Source organism: Mesoplodon densirostris, chromosome 6 (genome assembly GCF_025265405.1).
Source record: "Mesoplodon densirostris isolate mMesDen1 chromosome 6, mMesDen1 primary haplotype, whole genome shotgun sequence".
Taxonomy (NCBI): domain Eukaryota; kingdom Metazoa; phylum Chordata; class Mammalia; order Artiodactyla; family Ziphiidae; genus Mesoplodon; species Mesoplodon densirostris.
In genome coordinates this window covers 37,391,398-37,407,164 of record NC_082666.1, presented here as the reverse complement: position 1 = coordinate 37,407,164, position 15,767 = coordinate 37,391,398, and the positions used below count along the sequence as shown (strand labels likewise).

Here is a 15,767-nt window from a genome sequence, read left to right as displayed (position 1 = left end):
TTTCTCTTAAAACAGAGCATTAAAAATTCACCCCAAAAGTAAAAGCATTTAAAGATATACGTGAATTTGAAACTTTTAATGCATTCTTCGGTCCAGGGCTGTTTGTTAACAGTTTCTCAGTATGTATGGGTCTTAACTTAGACTAAATTGGAGCGCCTGTAGAGAAAATGAGGTAACTCTTCTTTGAGATCTTCATCGTTTGCATTCCTTGCTGCCTAAAGTTAACTGGTTACTAGCTCAAGAACCCACTGTTAGCAATCCAGATTTCAACAAAAGCCACAGAGTGATGCTTGTTTGATAAGAGTAATATTTAAACATAAATATTTGTTTATTTAAGTGGTAACAATGTGGTTAGTGTTAGCCTAACCTGAGAAAAATAACATTCTGCTGCCTATAGAGATAGCAAAATAATTTAAGGAGCTGTCAAACTTAAAGTTTCAAGAAAATTGTTATTCCTAAAGCAAGCGTTCCAATATAGCGAGAAGCACTCACTTAGGAGGTTCAGTATATGATCTTGAGAAATTAGGAATTTTGCCTCCTAGTTTTGCCACTTCCTAACTACATGGCCTTGAGGAATTGCAGAAATGTAACATTATTCACTTTGGAGATGATCTTTTCCCATGATCTCCTTTCACAGCTGAGGAAAGTGAGACCGGCATTTACCAAGTGAGTAGAGAAGGCGCTGCCAGCCTGGTAATCTTCCTTCCATAGCCAGAGGCTTCCGCTTCTACAGGAGGATTATTTTGTCTAGATCTTCTCCACAGCTGTCTATGAACATGCTGATGGGGTGGGTATAGCGCGATGCTTTTAATGAGGTTGAATTAAAATAAAAATCAAGTTAACAGAGTTTCACATTTCTATAAACATTTATCAGTCAGGGCAGATTAATACAGCATATAAACCAAGGAAAGCTGGGAAATGCCACATGACCGAGGAGACCATTTCTTTCACAACTTTGGTTAGGTTTCCCCTTAATACTTCCCTTTGCAAACACACTAAACCATGGAAAAACTTTCTCATAACGCCTCTCAGGGCTTCTCTATGCTTTAATTGTTTTTGCTTATATCTGAGGTATCAGGGCTTGGAGGTGCTGGAGGTAGAATTTATGGGTATAAATGTGACCACATTATCAGGTTTGCTTTCCTCTTCAAGTTTAACAGTTTAAAGGAGAGAGAATCTCCATAATGGAAGGAATAAGTGGTATAGTGCAGATTAGGTGAATAATATTATTACTCTTACCAAAGGTTGTAACTAAAATAACTAAGATTTATTGCATAAATAATACTATGTGCCTGGTGCTGTGCTAAAGCCTTTACATTTCATTGAATCATACCCTTCAAGCTGATGCCCTCATCATCTCTGCTGGAATAAACTTCCAAGGGGAGACTGGCTAAATTCTGGGGAGGAGGTACCAGGCGAGTGGGGCTTCCTTTAGAGCAGGTGCAGAAGGTGCTGGGGGCAAGAGCTCACCCAAAGGACTCCCTGGGTCGCCCCATAACACCTACAGCACCACCATCCCTGAGGCAGAGCCATGGCCACTTGAGCCTCGGTGAATGTGCAAGTTCCCGGTATTCATTCCCACTTTTGAATACAAAAAACACTAAAGGTAAGTGGAGAAAACACTCTTAACCTCCCCATCTCTTCTCTTGGGAATCTCCTTTCTCCTGGCTTAGGCCAAGAGTAGAAAACCCTGCAGTCCCCAGAGGGTATGGTTTACAGCTGGCCGAAAAGACAGAACAACTGCCTTAGCTCTGAAGCCCAACAAGAACTAGCTACTCTGCCCCCCTTCAGATCCTCTGAGCATGGACACAGCCATATAGATGGACAGGTGCTTTACCATATTAGCAGGTTTACTAGGTGTTATCACATATAAACTTAAAGTGTGTGTGCACATACACATCTACACACAAATATATAATAGACAAAGTACCTATACAGTGGGTGGCATTTAGGATGCTGAGATACGATTCTTCCCTTCCATCAGGTATCACTGGAGATTCTACCTCCTGACTTTGATTATAATCATTCACTTCAGAACTCTGAGGGTTGAAAGTCCATCAAATAGGTGATAAGCAACAAACCTGAGACAGAGATTGTTATTCAGCTGATAAAAAGCCACTATCAACAACAGAAAGATTACAGCCTCTGGATCAGTTACTGCTACTTTTGGAAATGTTAAAATCTGAAAAGATCCCAGTGATATCTAATGACAATTTCTTCTTGAATCTATTTAAAATAAAAATGGAGGTTTTATTAATTAAGCTGCAGGCCCTGCCCAATAGTTCACATAGGTTATATTTCTGTTTAAGTGCAGTACTGTCAAGAAAAACAACCATGTGCTTTCCTCAAACAAAATTTCCTTTGGGTGTTCACCCACTAAAGGAAACTGAACCTCGTGTTTTGTGTCTCTTTTAATCAAAACCTTAAAATCCCTATAGGAAACTACAACAGAACAGTGTGCAATATCAAGTCATAACACTGCTTATTAAGTATTACCTGTTATTTATATACAGATGGAGACATACCAAAGTTAATCTATATTCAGGAAAGATCAACTAGTAAACGAAATAAATGTGCAGGAACTAAAAAGGGAACAGCATTAAACCTTAAGGCAGCATTGGTTGAGTCTTCTCTGGTAAAGGAAGTAGTATATATTTCAATGACCAGTGAATGATTTTTCAAAACAATTAAATACTAAAGTAATGTTTTGAAAAAGAAATAGGGCTGATTTTAGGACTCCTACAAAATGAATGTATACTAGACTTTCAATTGTGGATTGGAAAACATACACAGGAACAAAATGGTATGAAGTTGTAGCAGTCTTTCCTCAAATACAAAATAAAGATTCCCTAGAAATTATTATTATTATTAATTAGTCCTCTTTGGGCTCCTTTTTCACATATTCAGAGCAGTTATTATAACATTCTGTTATAATAACAGAATGTTATAATAACATTGTTATTAACACTCTGTTAATGTTTGAATGACAAGTGGTCAGGTTTAATCTCACCTGAGTGAAATGATTTCAAGCTGCACTGATAACCTATCATCATGGTCTGATTTTTCAACTCTGTCCTTGTTGCTAGGTTTGCTTACCTGGTAGGTTGCCTACATCCTCGTGTCCCAGGCATTGGTGCCAACCTAAAATGATGAGATCTCTTGTGGCTATTTCAAAACTCTTTAATAAACACATTTTGGAATTTGTTTTCTTTGCAGCTTGTTATGTTGGATTTTCCTGGTTACGCCTGAAAATTACTTTCAGTTGTTTTACAGTCCAGTGCTATATGCTGAAAGAAAAACCGTATGACACAAGGAACAGATGAAAAAAAAAACCTCTAAAAAATGTTCAAACGAAAACAGCTTTCACATGACGCTGAGAAAGAAAACGTAGGCACTTCTGCTTCAGGAGGTTTTTCACATTTTGATCGCAGACCGCTTTTCCAAGACACTTTCTCTACTACTGGAAATTCCCTCATGGTACAAACCATCTAGTTCATTGGAAACCTTGTTCTCACAAGCACCGTTTGGTGCATTAATCTTTTCTCATAAAACTGTCTCCACTGATGCAGAGGTCAAGTTCCTCCCAGGGTTGAGAGCAGTCCCCCCACCTTCCTATCAGCATGATTGAGCGTAGCTTCATGGCCTTCCATCAAGCAAGGCTGCTTGCTCTGCAGGACCAAGTTATCCAACAACAAAACATAAGGAGGAGTGCCAGGTGCCATGTTTCTCCTGGAAACAGTGAACATGTTTGCCTCTCCCTTCCTAGTTCCTCACTGTGAGTGTAAATCCACAAAGTGTTTATAACATTCTAAAGCTACTAGGCTACTGGGATTTTTTTTTAATGACTACTTAAACAGTTTTCTTCCCCCCTCCCTTTTATTTTTTTTGAGAAAATCTGTGCTAAAAAGGCACTAGAAAAAATGAACTTCCTCACTCTTGTGTATGTAGTAATTTATACAGTGCATTAGACTCTATAATTTAACAAAGGTGACACACATCTGGGTAAAGCATCCTAAATATTCATCTACTTTCAGTTAAAAAAACAAAGTCAAAGAAATAGGAAGTCCCACTGACAGGGACCAGCCTGACCATGAAGTCACGGTCATCCCTGCCACCTCAGAGCTCTGGCCTTGGCTGCTGGGGGAGCGCCTGCCTGCCAGGGTGTGTTGGGTGGTGGCCGGGACCCAGGGGAGACTCACTGGCAGCAGCTGTGGGAGCCAAGCCTCCTGGAGACCTGAGTAAATGAGACGAAGGTGAAGTTCTCACAGTTTTCCAGCTTGACCTTCTTGGCTAAGTTCGGGACGATTCCCCGAAGAGACCTCAGTCCCATCCTCTGTTCCTCGTACCACACGCTGCCCACGTCGGCGGCCTCCTTCCTGGCGGTAAGGTAGAAAGGGGACTTGGCCTCCATCTGGGTGGGTGGTCGGTGGATGTACATGTACTTGTAGAGGAGGCAGTAAGGGCACTGCCTGCGTCCCCGGGAATGCTCATGGTAGATCTTCCCGTGGCACACTCGAGTGGAACCACTCCGACTCTCCCGCTTGACGCTGTCTGTCCGGGCAAAATAGGGCTGGTTCTGTGGGTCTTTGAGCAGCTCGATGTCCCCATACATCAGATCAGCATGCTCCTGCAGCGTCCGCATATTCAGGTATTGGCTGTTGTACTTGACCACGGTGGACAGAAGGGTGATGGGGCTGTCATCCCCCAGACACCCTGCCTGCCACATCTCCTCCTCATCAGAGAGGGAGAAGTAGACGATGTTGCGAGAACGGGCACCTGACATCCCTGCCTTACTCAGCACCCACAGCTTCTCCTTGAGCTTCTTGGTGGAGGAGCTGAAGGTGCTGCTGGTGATGGAGAAGCCCACGCCCGCGTTCTTCAGGATGCGGTCCAGGCCTCGGCGGATGGCGTGGAGCGACGTGGCCAGGAAGTCTGAGCCGTCGCTCTTCTTAACGGTGACATAAAAGTTCTCGAGCAGCTCGTTCAGCTTCACTGCAGGGATCTCAAATGAGACAAACATTGAGGTTACACATTTGCGGACACCCAAGTAGCCAGACCCCTCCTTCCTTCTCCTGATCCTCACTAGGGGCTGTATTTTGGATAGCCCTCTAGAGGGCTGCCTTCTTAGCATGATATAGTAGAAAAAACAGTGAATTTCATGCTGGAAGATCTAGGTTCCACACTGGGCTCCACTTAGTCCCTTTAAACCTCAGTGTTCTAAGCAAACAGGATGGGAGATGATAATCATACCTTCTCAAAGAATTATTGTAATGCTTAAATAAAGTAGTGGATGTGAAAGGGTTTGTAAATAGTAATGAACACACACACAACATATATATGTGTGTGTGTATATATATATATATAAATGATTACATATATACATATATATATATATATGTAATCATTTTTATTATTGGCCTTGTAACTTTCACCGTTCCTCTCTGGAAGGCCCTTTCGTCTCTTTTCTAGCAAATCATTTCCTTCCCTCCCCTTCAATAAAATTCAGCCATCCTCTTTGAAGAATTCCTGAACTAAACTTATCAAACTGAATCATTCCGACATTAATTTCCCTGATCTCTGCATGTACTTGGTGCTGTAGGGAAAGATGACTCACATGTCCATTTTGCACAGCAAGTTAATGCCCCTTGATTTTTCACTTGAATTTATCTGAATAAGTCTGGAAATATTTCTGACTTAATGATCGATAGGGTTTCAATGTTAGTATTTGTTCAAAAGATATGAAAGACTTAATGATTATACTGACAATTAGAGAGTACTCCTTATTTAGGCATGGCAGGAGAAGGAAGGTTGGTGGGTAAGAAAGCTTTACTTTCAAGAGGGAGCCATAAAGATAAAACCAGACCTTGCTCATAGTCAGTTTAGGTTGAATACACATTCTAGGACAAAAGATAGTCTCAGTAAGAGATGTTTTAAAAGTAGAAACTGTACAGGTAACATTCATTCTTCTAATAGCCCTTGGGTCAAAGAGGAAAATAAAAACTGAATTATAGATTAAAAATGAGGCAGACTGAAAACATTACATATCAAAATGTATGAGGTGTTGCCAAATATACTCCAATAACACCACAGTCTTAATTGCTTTTGTTAGAAACTTTATTAAAAATAAGCGAACACTATTCAACACAAAAGACTAGAAAAAGTAAATCAAGTTCAAAAATAGAGTGAATCAATAAAAATAAAACAAATTAATGAACTGGAAAAGATATAAATTGGTATAGATAAAAAATGAAAATATGTAATCTTTGAAAAGACCTATAAAATTGACAAACTTCTAGCAAATATGACAGAAAGAGAGAGGAAGAAGAGGAAAGGAAATATACATATAAACAATATTAGGAAAGAGAAAGATTATAACTATAGAAAATGAATAAAGAATATGAAAGAATATCATAAACTATGCATATTAATTTGAAAATATAAATAACCTGAACAATTTTCTAGCAAAATATAAATTACCAAAGTTGGTTCAATAAGAGGTAAGAGATCTGAAGAGCCCCAAGCAAGAGAAGAGAATGAAATGACTGTCAAAGATGTATGTCACTCATAAAGAGATGGCGTTATGGAGTTGATTCAGCTTTTCTTTTATATGTAAACAGTTTTGGAACACAGGAAAAATAAGCGTTCTTCATTTTTTTTCTAATCCAAATCTGATAGATATTATACCAAAGACGCAAGAGGGAGGAGATATGGGGATATATGTATATGTATAACTGATTCACTTTGTTATAAAGTAGAAACTAACACACCATTGTAAAGCAATTATACTCCAATAAAGATGTTAAAAAAAATTACACCAAGATGAAAACATTATAATCTTTTTTATGAAGTCAGGAATAGTATGAGAATGATGAATATCACTGCTATTATACAACAATGCTCTGAAGATTCTGGCCAGCCAAGTAAGACAAGAAAAAGAAATTACACACACACACACACACACACACACGTATGTATGTATATATGCATATAGGAAAGGAAAAAGACAAAACATAATTGTTTTCTGATAATCTAATTGTTGGTCTAGGAAACTCCAAGAGATTCAGTCGAAAAGCCATCAGAAAGAATAGGGTAGCTGCATACAAAATATAAAAAGCAAAAGTTTTCTTACATACCAGTAAAAACCAGTTAAAATAACTTCTCAATAACCATGACACCCAAAACTCATCTGGTTTCAGGTTTTTATGCTGTCACTTGCAACTCCCTACTTGCAGGTGTTAACTTCTCTTTGTATTAGCTGGGACTTGAGTGGTTGCAAGAGAGAGACCAAACTTGAAACAGCCTTGGCAAAGAGGGATATCAGAAATAGTGGATTTCAAGGCCATCAGGGCTCCACCTCTCACCTCTGCTTCTCTGTGCAGAGCTGCTTTCTTTATGTAGCCACTTAGCACTCCCCAAGGGTTATATCTTACAGCTTCAGGTACTGGCAAGAGTCCAACTCTCATTTTCAGTAGAAAAAAAGTCTGAAGGAAGGATTCTGATTGGCCCACTCCTGATCCAAACAACCGACCAAAAGGTGGGCCACTGTACTAACATAATGGCTTCTGCAGTAACCATGGGGATTGTAGGAGAAGAATGGTTCCTTAAATAAGGGATGCTGAGCAGAAAATCGTACTACCTTAGTGTTTAAAAACAAAACAAAACAAAACAAAACAACTAACCTCTGATAGCTTCCTTTTGCCCTTCAGATAAATTCCAAACTGTTTACCTTGTATGCAATCCTTTACAATCTGCTTCCACCCTATGGTAGATTGTTTGCAAAGACAGCCACAACCATCTCTCCCCTCCCTGTTCTTACGCCCCTTTGCAATGTGACTCTGCTGCTCCTCCCATCAGGAAGTAGAATCTATTTTCCCACCCTTGGAATCGTGGCTGGCCATGAATTAATTTGGCCAATAGAATGTGGTAGAAATAACAATGTGTGAATTCCAAACCTAGGTCTCAAGGGGTTCTGCTTTCATCTTACAGGTTCTTAACAGGTTTGCCCCCATTGTCGTAGTACATGATGTTGCCACGTAAGGAAGCCCAGTTAGACCTCAGGAACGTGTGACTCAGAGACAAGCTGCCTCCCAACTCATACACAGATGACTGTACCCACATGAGTATCCCAAGTGAGACCAGTAGAAGAACCACTTCTAGCTGAGAAAACCCCATATCATGAGCAAATAAAATGAATGTTCTGTTAAGCCACTAAGTTTTGGGGTGGTTTGTTATGCAGCAACAGATAACTGATACACACCCTATTTCTCTAGCTTAATCTTTTGTTCTCTTTATGCTCTGTTTTCCAGCTTCACTGAACTTTGTGCCATTCGTAGAAACCACAGGGCTCTTTCATGCTTCCAAGTCTTTGCATATGCTATTTCCTCTGCCTAGAATGTTTTTTCTTCTAACCTTCTCTATTTGGAAAACCTCTATTCCTTGTTTCAGATCTAGCTCAAATTCTGCTGTCTATATAAAAGGCTTCTCCAGCTTCCCTAAGCAAAGTTACTCTCTCACCTGGAATCCCAAGGCACTTAATTTAAATTTTATTATGGCCCTCTTCATATTGCACAGCCTTTTATCTATTTATATGTCTGTCTCTCAAAGTGGACTGAAAGCTTCCTGAATGCAAGAATTACATCTCATACATGACTGGTTCTTCATGCTGAAGACCCTACCAGAAGGCCTGAAATGTATCATAGATACCCAATGAACTGATAAACATGGGTTAAAGCAATGAATTAACCCTGGAGTCAGGAGAACCAAGCTGACTTAGGGTGCAGAACATTTCTCTTGATTATACCACAAGTTTCAAAGAAAAATCACAGCAAAAGCAATTCCTGAAGAAATGTCAAGTCACAAAATTTATATTCTTTGTACACAAGAAACTGTTCATTCTGGCCCATGTTGCCTGCCTCCTTAGTTTTCTCAGATTGAGTTTTGGTTGATAATTATTCCTCGAGGTCTTAAATTGTTATGAAGACATTGCAGGAAAGTATTTTCCTTCATGAGCCACTCTGAAGGTCAAATTCACCATGGATTACAAATTGGGCGGGCTTTTTTTTTTTTTTTTAATTGGCTGCACCGGGTCTTAGTTGTAGCACACAGGATATTTAGTTGTAGCATGCATGGGGGCTAGTTCCCTGACCAGGGATCGAAGCTGGGCCCCCTGCATTGGGAGCGCAGAGTCTTAACCGCTGGACCACCAGGGAAGTCCCCTAACTGGGTTTTCTTGATGTGAAAATGACCAAAGAGAAGTAAGAGGTTGTCATGGGGCGGATGACTCCAGGTGGGAAAGAGCAGTATAAGAAGACTGACTTGCCTGGCAAATCCCAAAGTTCTGGAACTATGTAGTAATCCTTGGCAACTGAAAGGATTAGACAAGTAAAACCAAGAGTTACTTTGGGGAATGCCTCAAACTCCCCTTTGTGATAATCTTGACTAGCGGATGAAGAAAGTGGAGAAAATGCTTGTGAACTACAAGTACTCTAATAGGAAAAAAAAATGAATCTTGAAGTAACCACTGCTGACAACAAAAATGACTTCATTTTTGCAGTTACTAAATTTCACTTTATTGAGAAAGACAGGTATTGAACTTCAAGATGCTCTATTTTCTGAGTGAGGCTAAGGAATATGTAAATCAATGAGATAGCAACTTTGAGGGAGATGTATCAGTGAGGATTAGGTCACACTTATGAAGAAAAAATACCATGTGGAACACACATAGTAGATCACAGAGTGATTAGAGTGTGAGACTGGCAGGGTACACTCTGCTAATTTAGATCACATTTTGAAGTCTGATTTGACTCTTTTCTTTCCTCCTTGAAAAAATAACTAAATTTGAGGTTTACCAGCTGCCAAACCATGATAAACAGCTGTAACCTAGCTTGTTTGCTGCTAGCTACATCTAGCTTTAAAGACACACTTAGGGGCCTCCCTGGTGGCGCAGTGGTTGAGAGTCCGCCTGCCGATGCAAGGGACACGGGTTCGTGCCCCGGTCCGGGAAGATCCCACAAGCCGCGGAGTGGCTGGGCCCGTGAGCCATGGCCGCTGAGCCTGCGCGTCCGGAGCCTGTGCTCCACGACGGGAGAGGCCACAGCAGTGAGAGGCCTGCGTACCACAAAAAACAAACAAACAAAAAAAGACACACTTACACTAAAAATACCTTGCACTGAGACCAAAAGTGAGATTAAGACTATGGACTTTGATGCCACAATTCCTTCTTTTAACAAAAATACTGGCTAATGCTCTAAGAGACTGGCCTCTTTCTTAAGAATTTAATCATTAAAAATATTTAAGTGGCCCATGTGAGACAGAGGATTGAAATATATCTTCTTCCTCATCCATTATTCCTCCAAACAACACAGGTGAAACGAGAAGTGATGATAAGGCACACCCAACTGGACAATCGAGACATTTTTACTACCTGAGATGTATATGTTACCTATGCCATGAAGGTTATGGGGAAATGGGGCTCTTTTTATGGATTCCCGCAGGGAAATGTAAAGTTTCCCAGTAATGGACAACTGTCTTCATAGTGACTTCACAAAGTCTGGAAGACAAGATCCTCTGACCTAGAAAAGGTTAAGGTTAGGGGTTGAAGACATGGTGATGAGGGTCTATGAGAATAGATGAATTTTTAAATTATTATTAATAAAGGTGAAATTGTTACATTTTAATAGATTTATTTGCTTTTTTATTGTGGTAAAATATACATAATATAAAATCTACCATCTTAACCATTTATAAGTGTACCATCCAGTGTCATTAAGTACATTCACAATGTTGTGCAACCATCATCACTACTCATTTCCAGAACTTTTTTGTCATTCCAAACAGAAACTGTACTCATTATACAATAACTCTACATTTCTTCCCCCTGCCAGCCCCTGGTAACCTCTATTATACTTTCTGTCTCTATGAACCTGCCTATTCTAGGTACCTTACATAAATGGAATCATACATATTTGCTCTTTTGTGTCTGACTTATTTTACTTAGTATAACACTTTCAAGGTTCAGCCATGCTGTAAGCATGTATCAGTACTTCATTTCTTTTCATTGACAAATAATATTCCATTGTATGGATATGCCACATTTTGTTTATTCATTCATCTGCTGATGGACATTTGGGTTGTTTGTACATTTTGGCTATGATGAATAATACTACAACAAATATTTGTGTACAGGTTTTTGTATAGATATATGTCTTAAATTTTCTTGAGTATATGCCTATGAATGGAATTGCTGGGTGAGAGTAACCTTATGTTTAACTTTTGGGGAACTCCCAGACTTTCCAAAGCAGTTGCATCATTTTGCATTCCCACCAGAAATGTAGGAGGGTTCCAATTTCTCCACATCCTCATCAACACTTGTTATTATCTGTTTTTCTTTTTTTTATCCTAGTCTTTCTACTGAATGTGAAGTAGAATCTCATGTGATTTTGTCTTGCATTTCCCTGTGGTCTAATGATCATCTTTTCATGTGTTTATTTTCGTCATAATAATGGTTTAATGCCCTTGTCTGCTAATTCTAAACTCTGTGTCAGTTCTGGGTTGGTTTTGATTGATTCATTCTTTAAGTGATATATTGATATTTTCTTGCTCCTTTGCAAGACTGAAAATTTTTGTTTAGTTGCCAGAGATTGTGAATTTTACTTCTTGGGTTCTGGATGTTCTTATATTCCTATAAATATTCTTAAGGTTTGTTCTGGGACATAGTTAAGTTACTTGAAAACTGTTTGACCCTTTTGGGTCTTGCTTTTTCTTAATTTAAAAAAATTGAGATATAATTACCATATGACACTATATCAGTTTCAGGTGTATAACATAATATTTTGATATTTGTATATATTGCAAAATGATTACCACAATAAATCTAGTCAACACCCATCACCATACATAGTTAAAAATTTTTTTTCTTGTAACAAGAGCTTTTAAGATCTACTCTCTTAGCAACTTTCAAATATACAGTACCGTGTTATTAACTATACTCATCATGCTGCACATTACATCCCCAGGCCTTTTGACCACCTTCACCCATTTTCAACACTGCTCATTCCCAGCCTCTAGTGACCACCAATCTGTTCTTTGTAGCTAGGAGGTTTTTTGTTCTTTTAGGTTCCACATATAAGTGAGATCATATGGTAATTGTCTTACTCTGTCTGACTTATTTCATTTAGTATAATGCCCTCAAGGTCCATCCATGTTGTTGCAAATAGCAAGATTTTCTTCCTTTTTATGGCTGAATAATATTCCATTGTATCTATACACCACATATTCTTTATCCATTCATCCATCTATGGATACTTAGGTTGCTTCTATGTCTTGGCTATTGTAAATAATGCTGCAATGAACACAGGGGTGTATATTTCCTTTTGAATTAGTGTTTTCGTTTCCTTTAGATAAAGGATCGCATGATAGTTCTATTTTTAATGTTTTGAGGAACCTCCATACTCTTTTTCTATAGTGGCTGCACCACTTTACATTTGCACCAGTAGTGCACAACAGTTCCCTTTTCTCCACATCCTTACCAACACTAGTTAACTCTTGTCTTTTGATAATAGTCATCCTAACAGATGTGAGGTGATAGCTCACTGCGGTTTTGATTTGCATTTCCCTGACGATTAGTGATATCTAGCACCTTTTCATGTAGCTGGGTCTTGCTTTTCAGATTTGTTGGGTAGGGTTAGAGCAAAGCTCAGTCTGTGGCTAATTATTCTCCACATTTGATGCAAGACCTTTCTAAAGTCTCTACCCCACGAATCCTGAGGTTTTTCCTGTCTGACTGGTGGGAAGAGGTACTGTTTCCAGTTCTGTGTGAGCTCCAGGTACTATTACCTCTGATTCTTTCAGGCATCTTTTTTTTTTTTTTTTTTTTTTTTGCCCAGCCTTGAGTAGTTTCCTCACATGCAGATGTTGATCAGTACTCAGCTGAATATTTGAGACAGAATAGCTTCAGATCTCTCACGTTCTCTTTCTGTGTAGCTCTCTACTTTCGAATATTCTGTTATGACAATTCTAGCCACCTGGGTCTCTCTGGACTCAGTTCCATTTCCTCAACTCAGCAAATCTGCTGGGCTCTGCCTGCATGCTCCCTCCCTGCACCACAGCCCTGTAGACTCTTTCAAGGCAGCAAGCTGGGGCACATGTAAGGCTCAACTTGTTTCCCATCTCTTAGAGATCACTGCTCTTCTTTGTGTATTATATAATACCTTGCAAAACATTAGTTATATCATTTGTCTGTTTTTTGGTTGTTTCTGGCAGGAGAGTAAATCTCCTCCAAATTGGTTGGAAGTGAAAGACTTAACTGATTTTTCTCCTGGGCATGGGTTATATGTTCCCACTTCTTCCTATGTATAGTAACTGTTGACTGTATGCTAGAAATTGTGAATTTTACATTATTAAATTCTGGATTTGTCTTATCTTTTCAATGAATGTTGTAACTTCTTTCTAGTTGTTCTCATGTCCTCAGCCGCCCTGAGCTCTGATTTCTGTCTCCCCTCAACTCAGCAAGATTGCCAGGCTCAGTTTGGGTTCCCCTCCCTTCAATGCAGTTTAAAAATTGTCTCCAGGGCTTCCCTGCTGGCGCAGTGGTTGAGAGTCCGCCTGCCGATGCAGGGGACATGGGTTCGTGCCCCGGTCCGGGAGGATCCCACATGCCGCAGAGTGGCTAGGCCTGTGAGCCATGGCCGCTGAGCCTGCGCGTCCGGAGCCTGTGCTCCGCAACCGGAGAGGCCACAAGAGTGAGAGGCCCGCGTACCACAAAAAAAAAAAAAAAAAAAAATGTCTCCAGGCAGAAAGTCTGAGAGGTGGTCAAGCACGCATCTTAGGGATCAAGTCCTGTGCTGCCTGTTCTGTAGGAAGAGTTATTTCATATATTATGCCCAGTTTTCTAGCTGTTACAGCAGGAGAGTAATTCTGGACCCTTCTATTCCTTTATGGCCACAAGTGGAAATTTCAATTTATTTTCTAATCTGCTGGATCATTTTGATTAGTATGTTGTTGCTTTTTCATTTTTATAATTCTTTTCATTGTTTCAACAAACATTTCATACATCCTTAACCTATAATCTACTATCTAAAGTCCCTGGTGTCTAAATCTGTTCTTTGTTGTTTCTATTCATTCTCATTCATGGTGATGTATTTCCTTAAGTGGATAGTGATTTTTTTTTTTTAATGAGCACACATTTAGTTGGTCTTAATCTGTGAAAAATCTGAGCACCTATATTTTGGATGTTTCCCTTCAAAGATTATTAGCATATGACTCTGCAAGGAGCCAGGGTATGCTACTGACCAAGAACTTCTTTAGACACTTGCAGAGTCTGCTCCTCAATCACGGATTCTTCAGTTTAGCTCCCTGCCTCTTCCCTTCTTAATGATGTTATCAACATAAGCCCTGAGAAAGAGCCCTGCCTTTCATACGTGCTTACTGCTCACACGGCTCCTGTTTTGATCCTGTGGATGGCTCCCTTTCTTTCTGCAAGAAAGAAAGGCCCCTCACAGTATCTAGGGCACCATGCTGCCTGAAGTAGAAATCTGGATTTCCTATTCCATCTCTTGTTGGTGCCCTAAACACATCACCCAAACTTGGAGATGTCACCTGCCCTTGCGCTTCAGTTATGACTTCTATTTGCAGTATCTTTGAACCTATACTTCCAGCTTTAACATTTCCCCCATGTTTTAAGTCCCACCTTCCCAAATGCTTATTCGACATATCCATCTGGTAGACATCTCTATTATCAAAACTCAACATATCCAAATCAAAATACATCTTTCTGTTCTGACTCTACATGTCCAAGAATTTTCCGTTCTATTCACAACCCTCCAACATTTCAAGTTGGAAGAGATTCTAAGGGTTCATTTTACAACTGGGGAAATTGAGGACCAAGAATATTAATACATTTTTGCTCATCACCTCCAATTAATTGCTCTATAATATTATGTTTCTTATGTTTCTCCCTGTTCAAAAAAATTCAGTGTTTCCCTTTCACCTAACCCTTAAGATATTTGCAGATCTTATGGTCAGAGTGTTTCTATTATAACAGTCCCTTCTCTGCTGCAGCACCCCCCCAATAATCCTTCAAATAAAGTCTCTCCTTACAAACAAACACAAAAACAAAACAAAACTTCAATGGTTTCCCAATATTCACAAGATTTCAGCTTGCCATTTAAGGGTTGTCAAAATCCAGTTTTATAGTCCACTACTCCCATATATGAAGCCTCTGCTGCAGGCAAGTGGGTCTATCCCTTTAATTTTTACTCTTTCTTACATGACTCAGCCTAGAAGACCCTTGTCTTCAATTCTGTTGAAACCCTACCTCTCCCTCAAAATACAGTTTAAATATCAATTCCTTTGCTAGTCTCAACAAACTGAAATTAATTTATCCATCTGAATTTTTTGGCATTTCTGATCTATAAATTCCGAGAACACGTATTCAATTCTGTTTTGTACTGTGGATATTTTTCTATTTTATGGTCTTTCAAAGTTTCCTCAGGCAGAAAGTACCTGTTCTGTGTTCCCCACAATACTTAGCACAGTGCCTGACACATGGAAGCTCAGTGAAGTTGACCAAAAGAAGAAGTAAACTTGGGCCTCCCTGGTGGCGCAAGTGGTTGAGAGTCCGCCTGCCGATGCAGGGGATACGGGTTCGTGCCCCGGTCTGGGAGGATCCCATATGCCGCGGAGCGGCTGGGCCCGTGAGCCATGGCCGCTGAGCCTGCGCGTCCAGAGCCTGCGCGTCCGGAGCCTGTGCTCCGCAACGGGGGAGGCCA

The 15,767-nt window shown here is 39.9% G+C and overlaps 1 protein-coding gene across 2 annotated transcripts in view; it reads right to left on the bottom strand.

Moving 5' to 3' along the window:
• Window positions 1–2,999: 2,999 nt before the first annotated feature.
• Window positions 3,000–15,767, bottom strand: part of KIAA1958 (KIAA1958 ortholog) — an 83,534-nt gene continuing 70,766 nt past the window's right edge. For both annotated transcript variants that reach the window (XM_060100893.1, XM_060100892.1), the window contains one exon: window positions 3,000–5,002. In XM_060100893.1, the coding sequence (XP_059956876.1) occupies window positions 4,196–5,002 (807 nt within the window). In that variant the 3' untranslated portion in view covers window positions 3,000–4,195. The remainder of the gene's footprint in view (window positions 5,003–15,767) is intronic.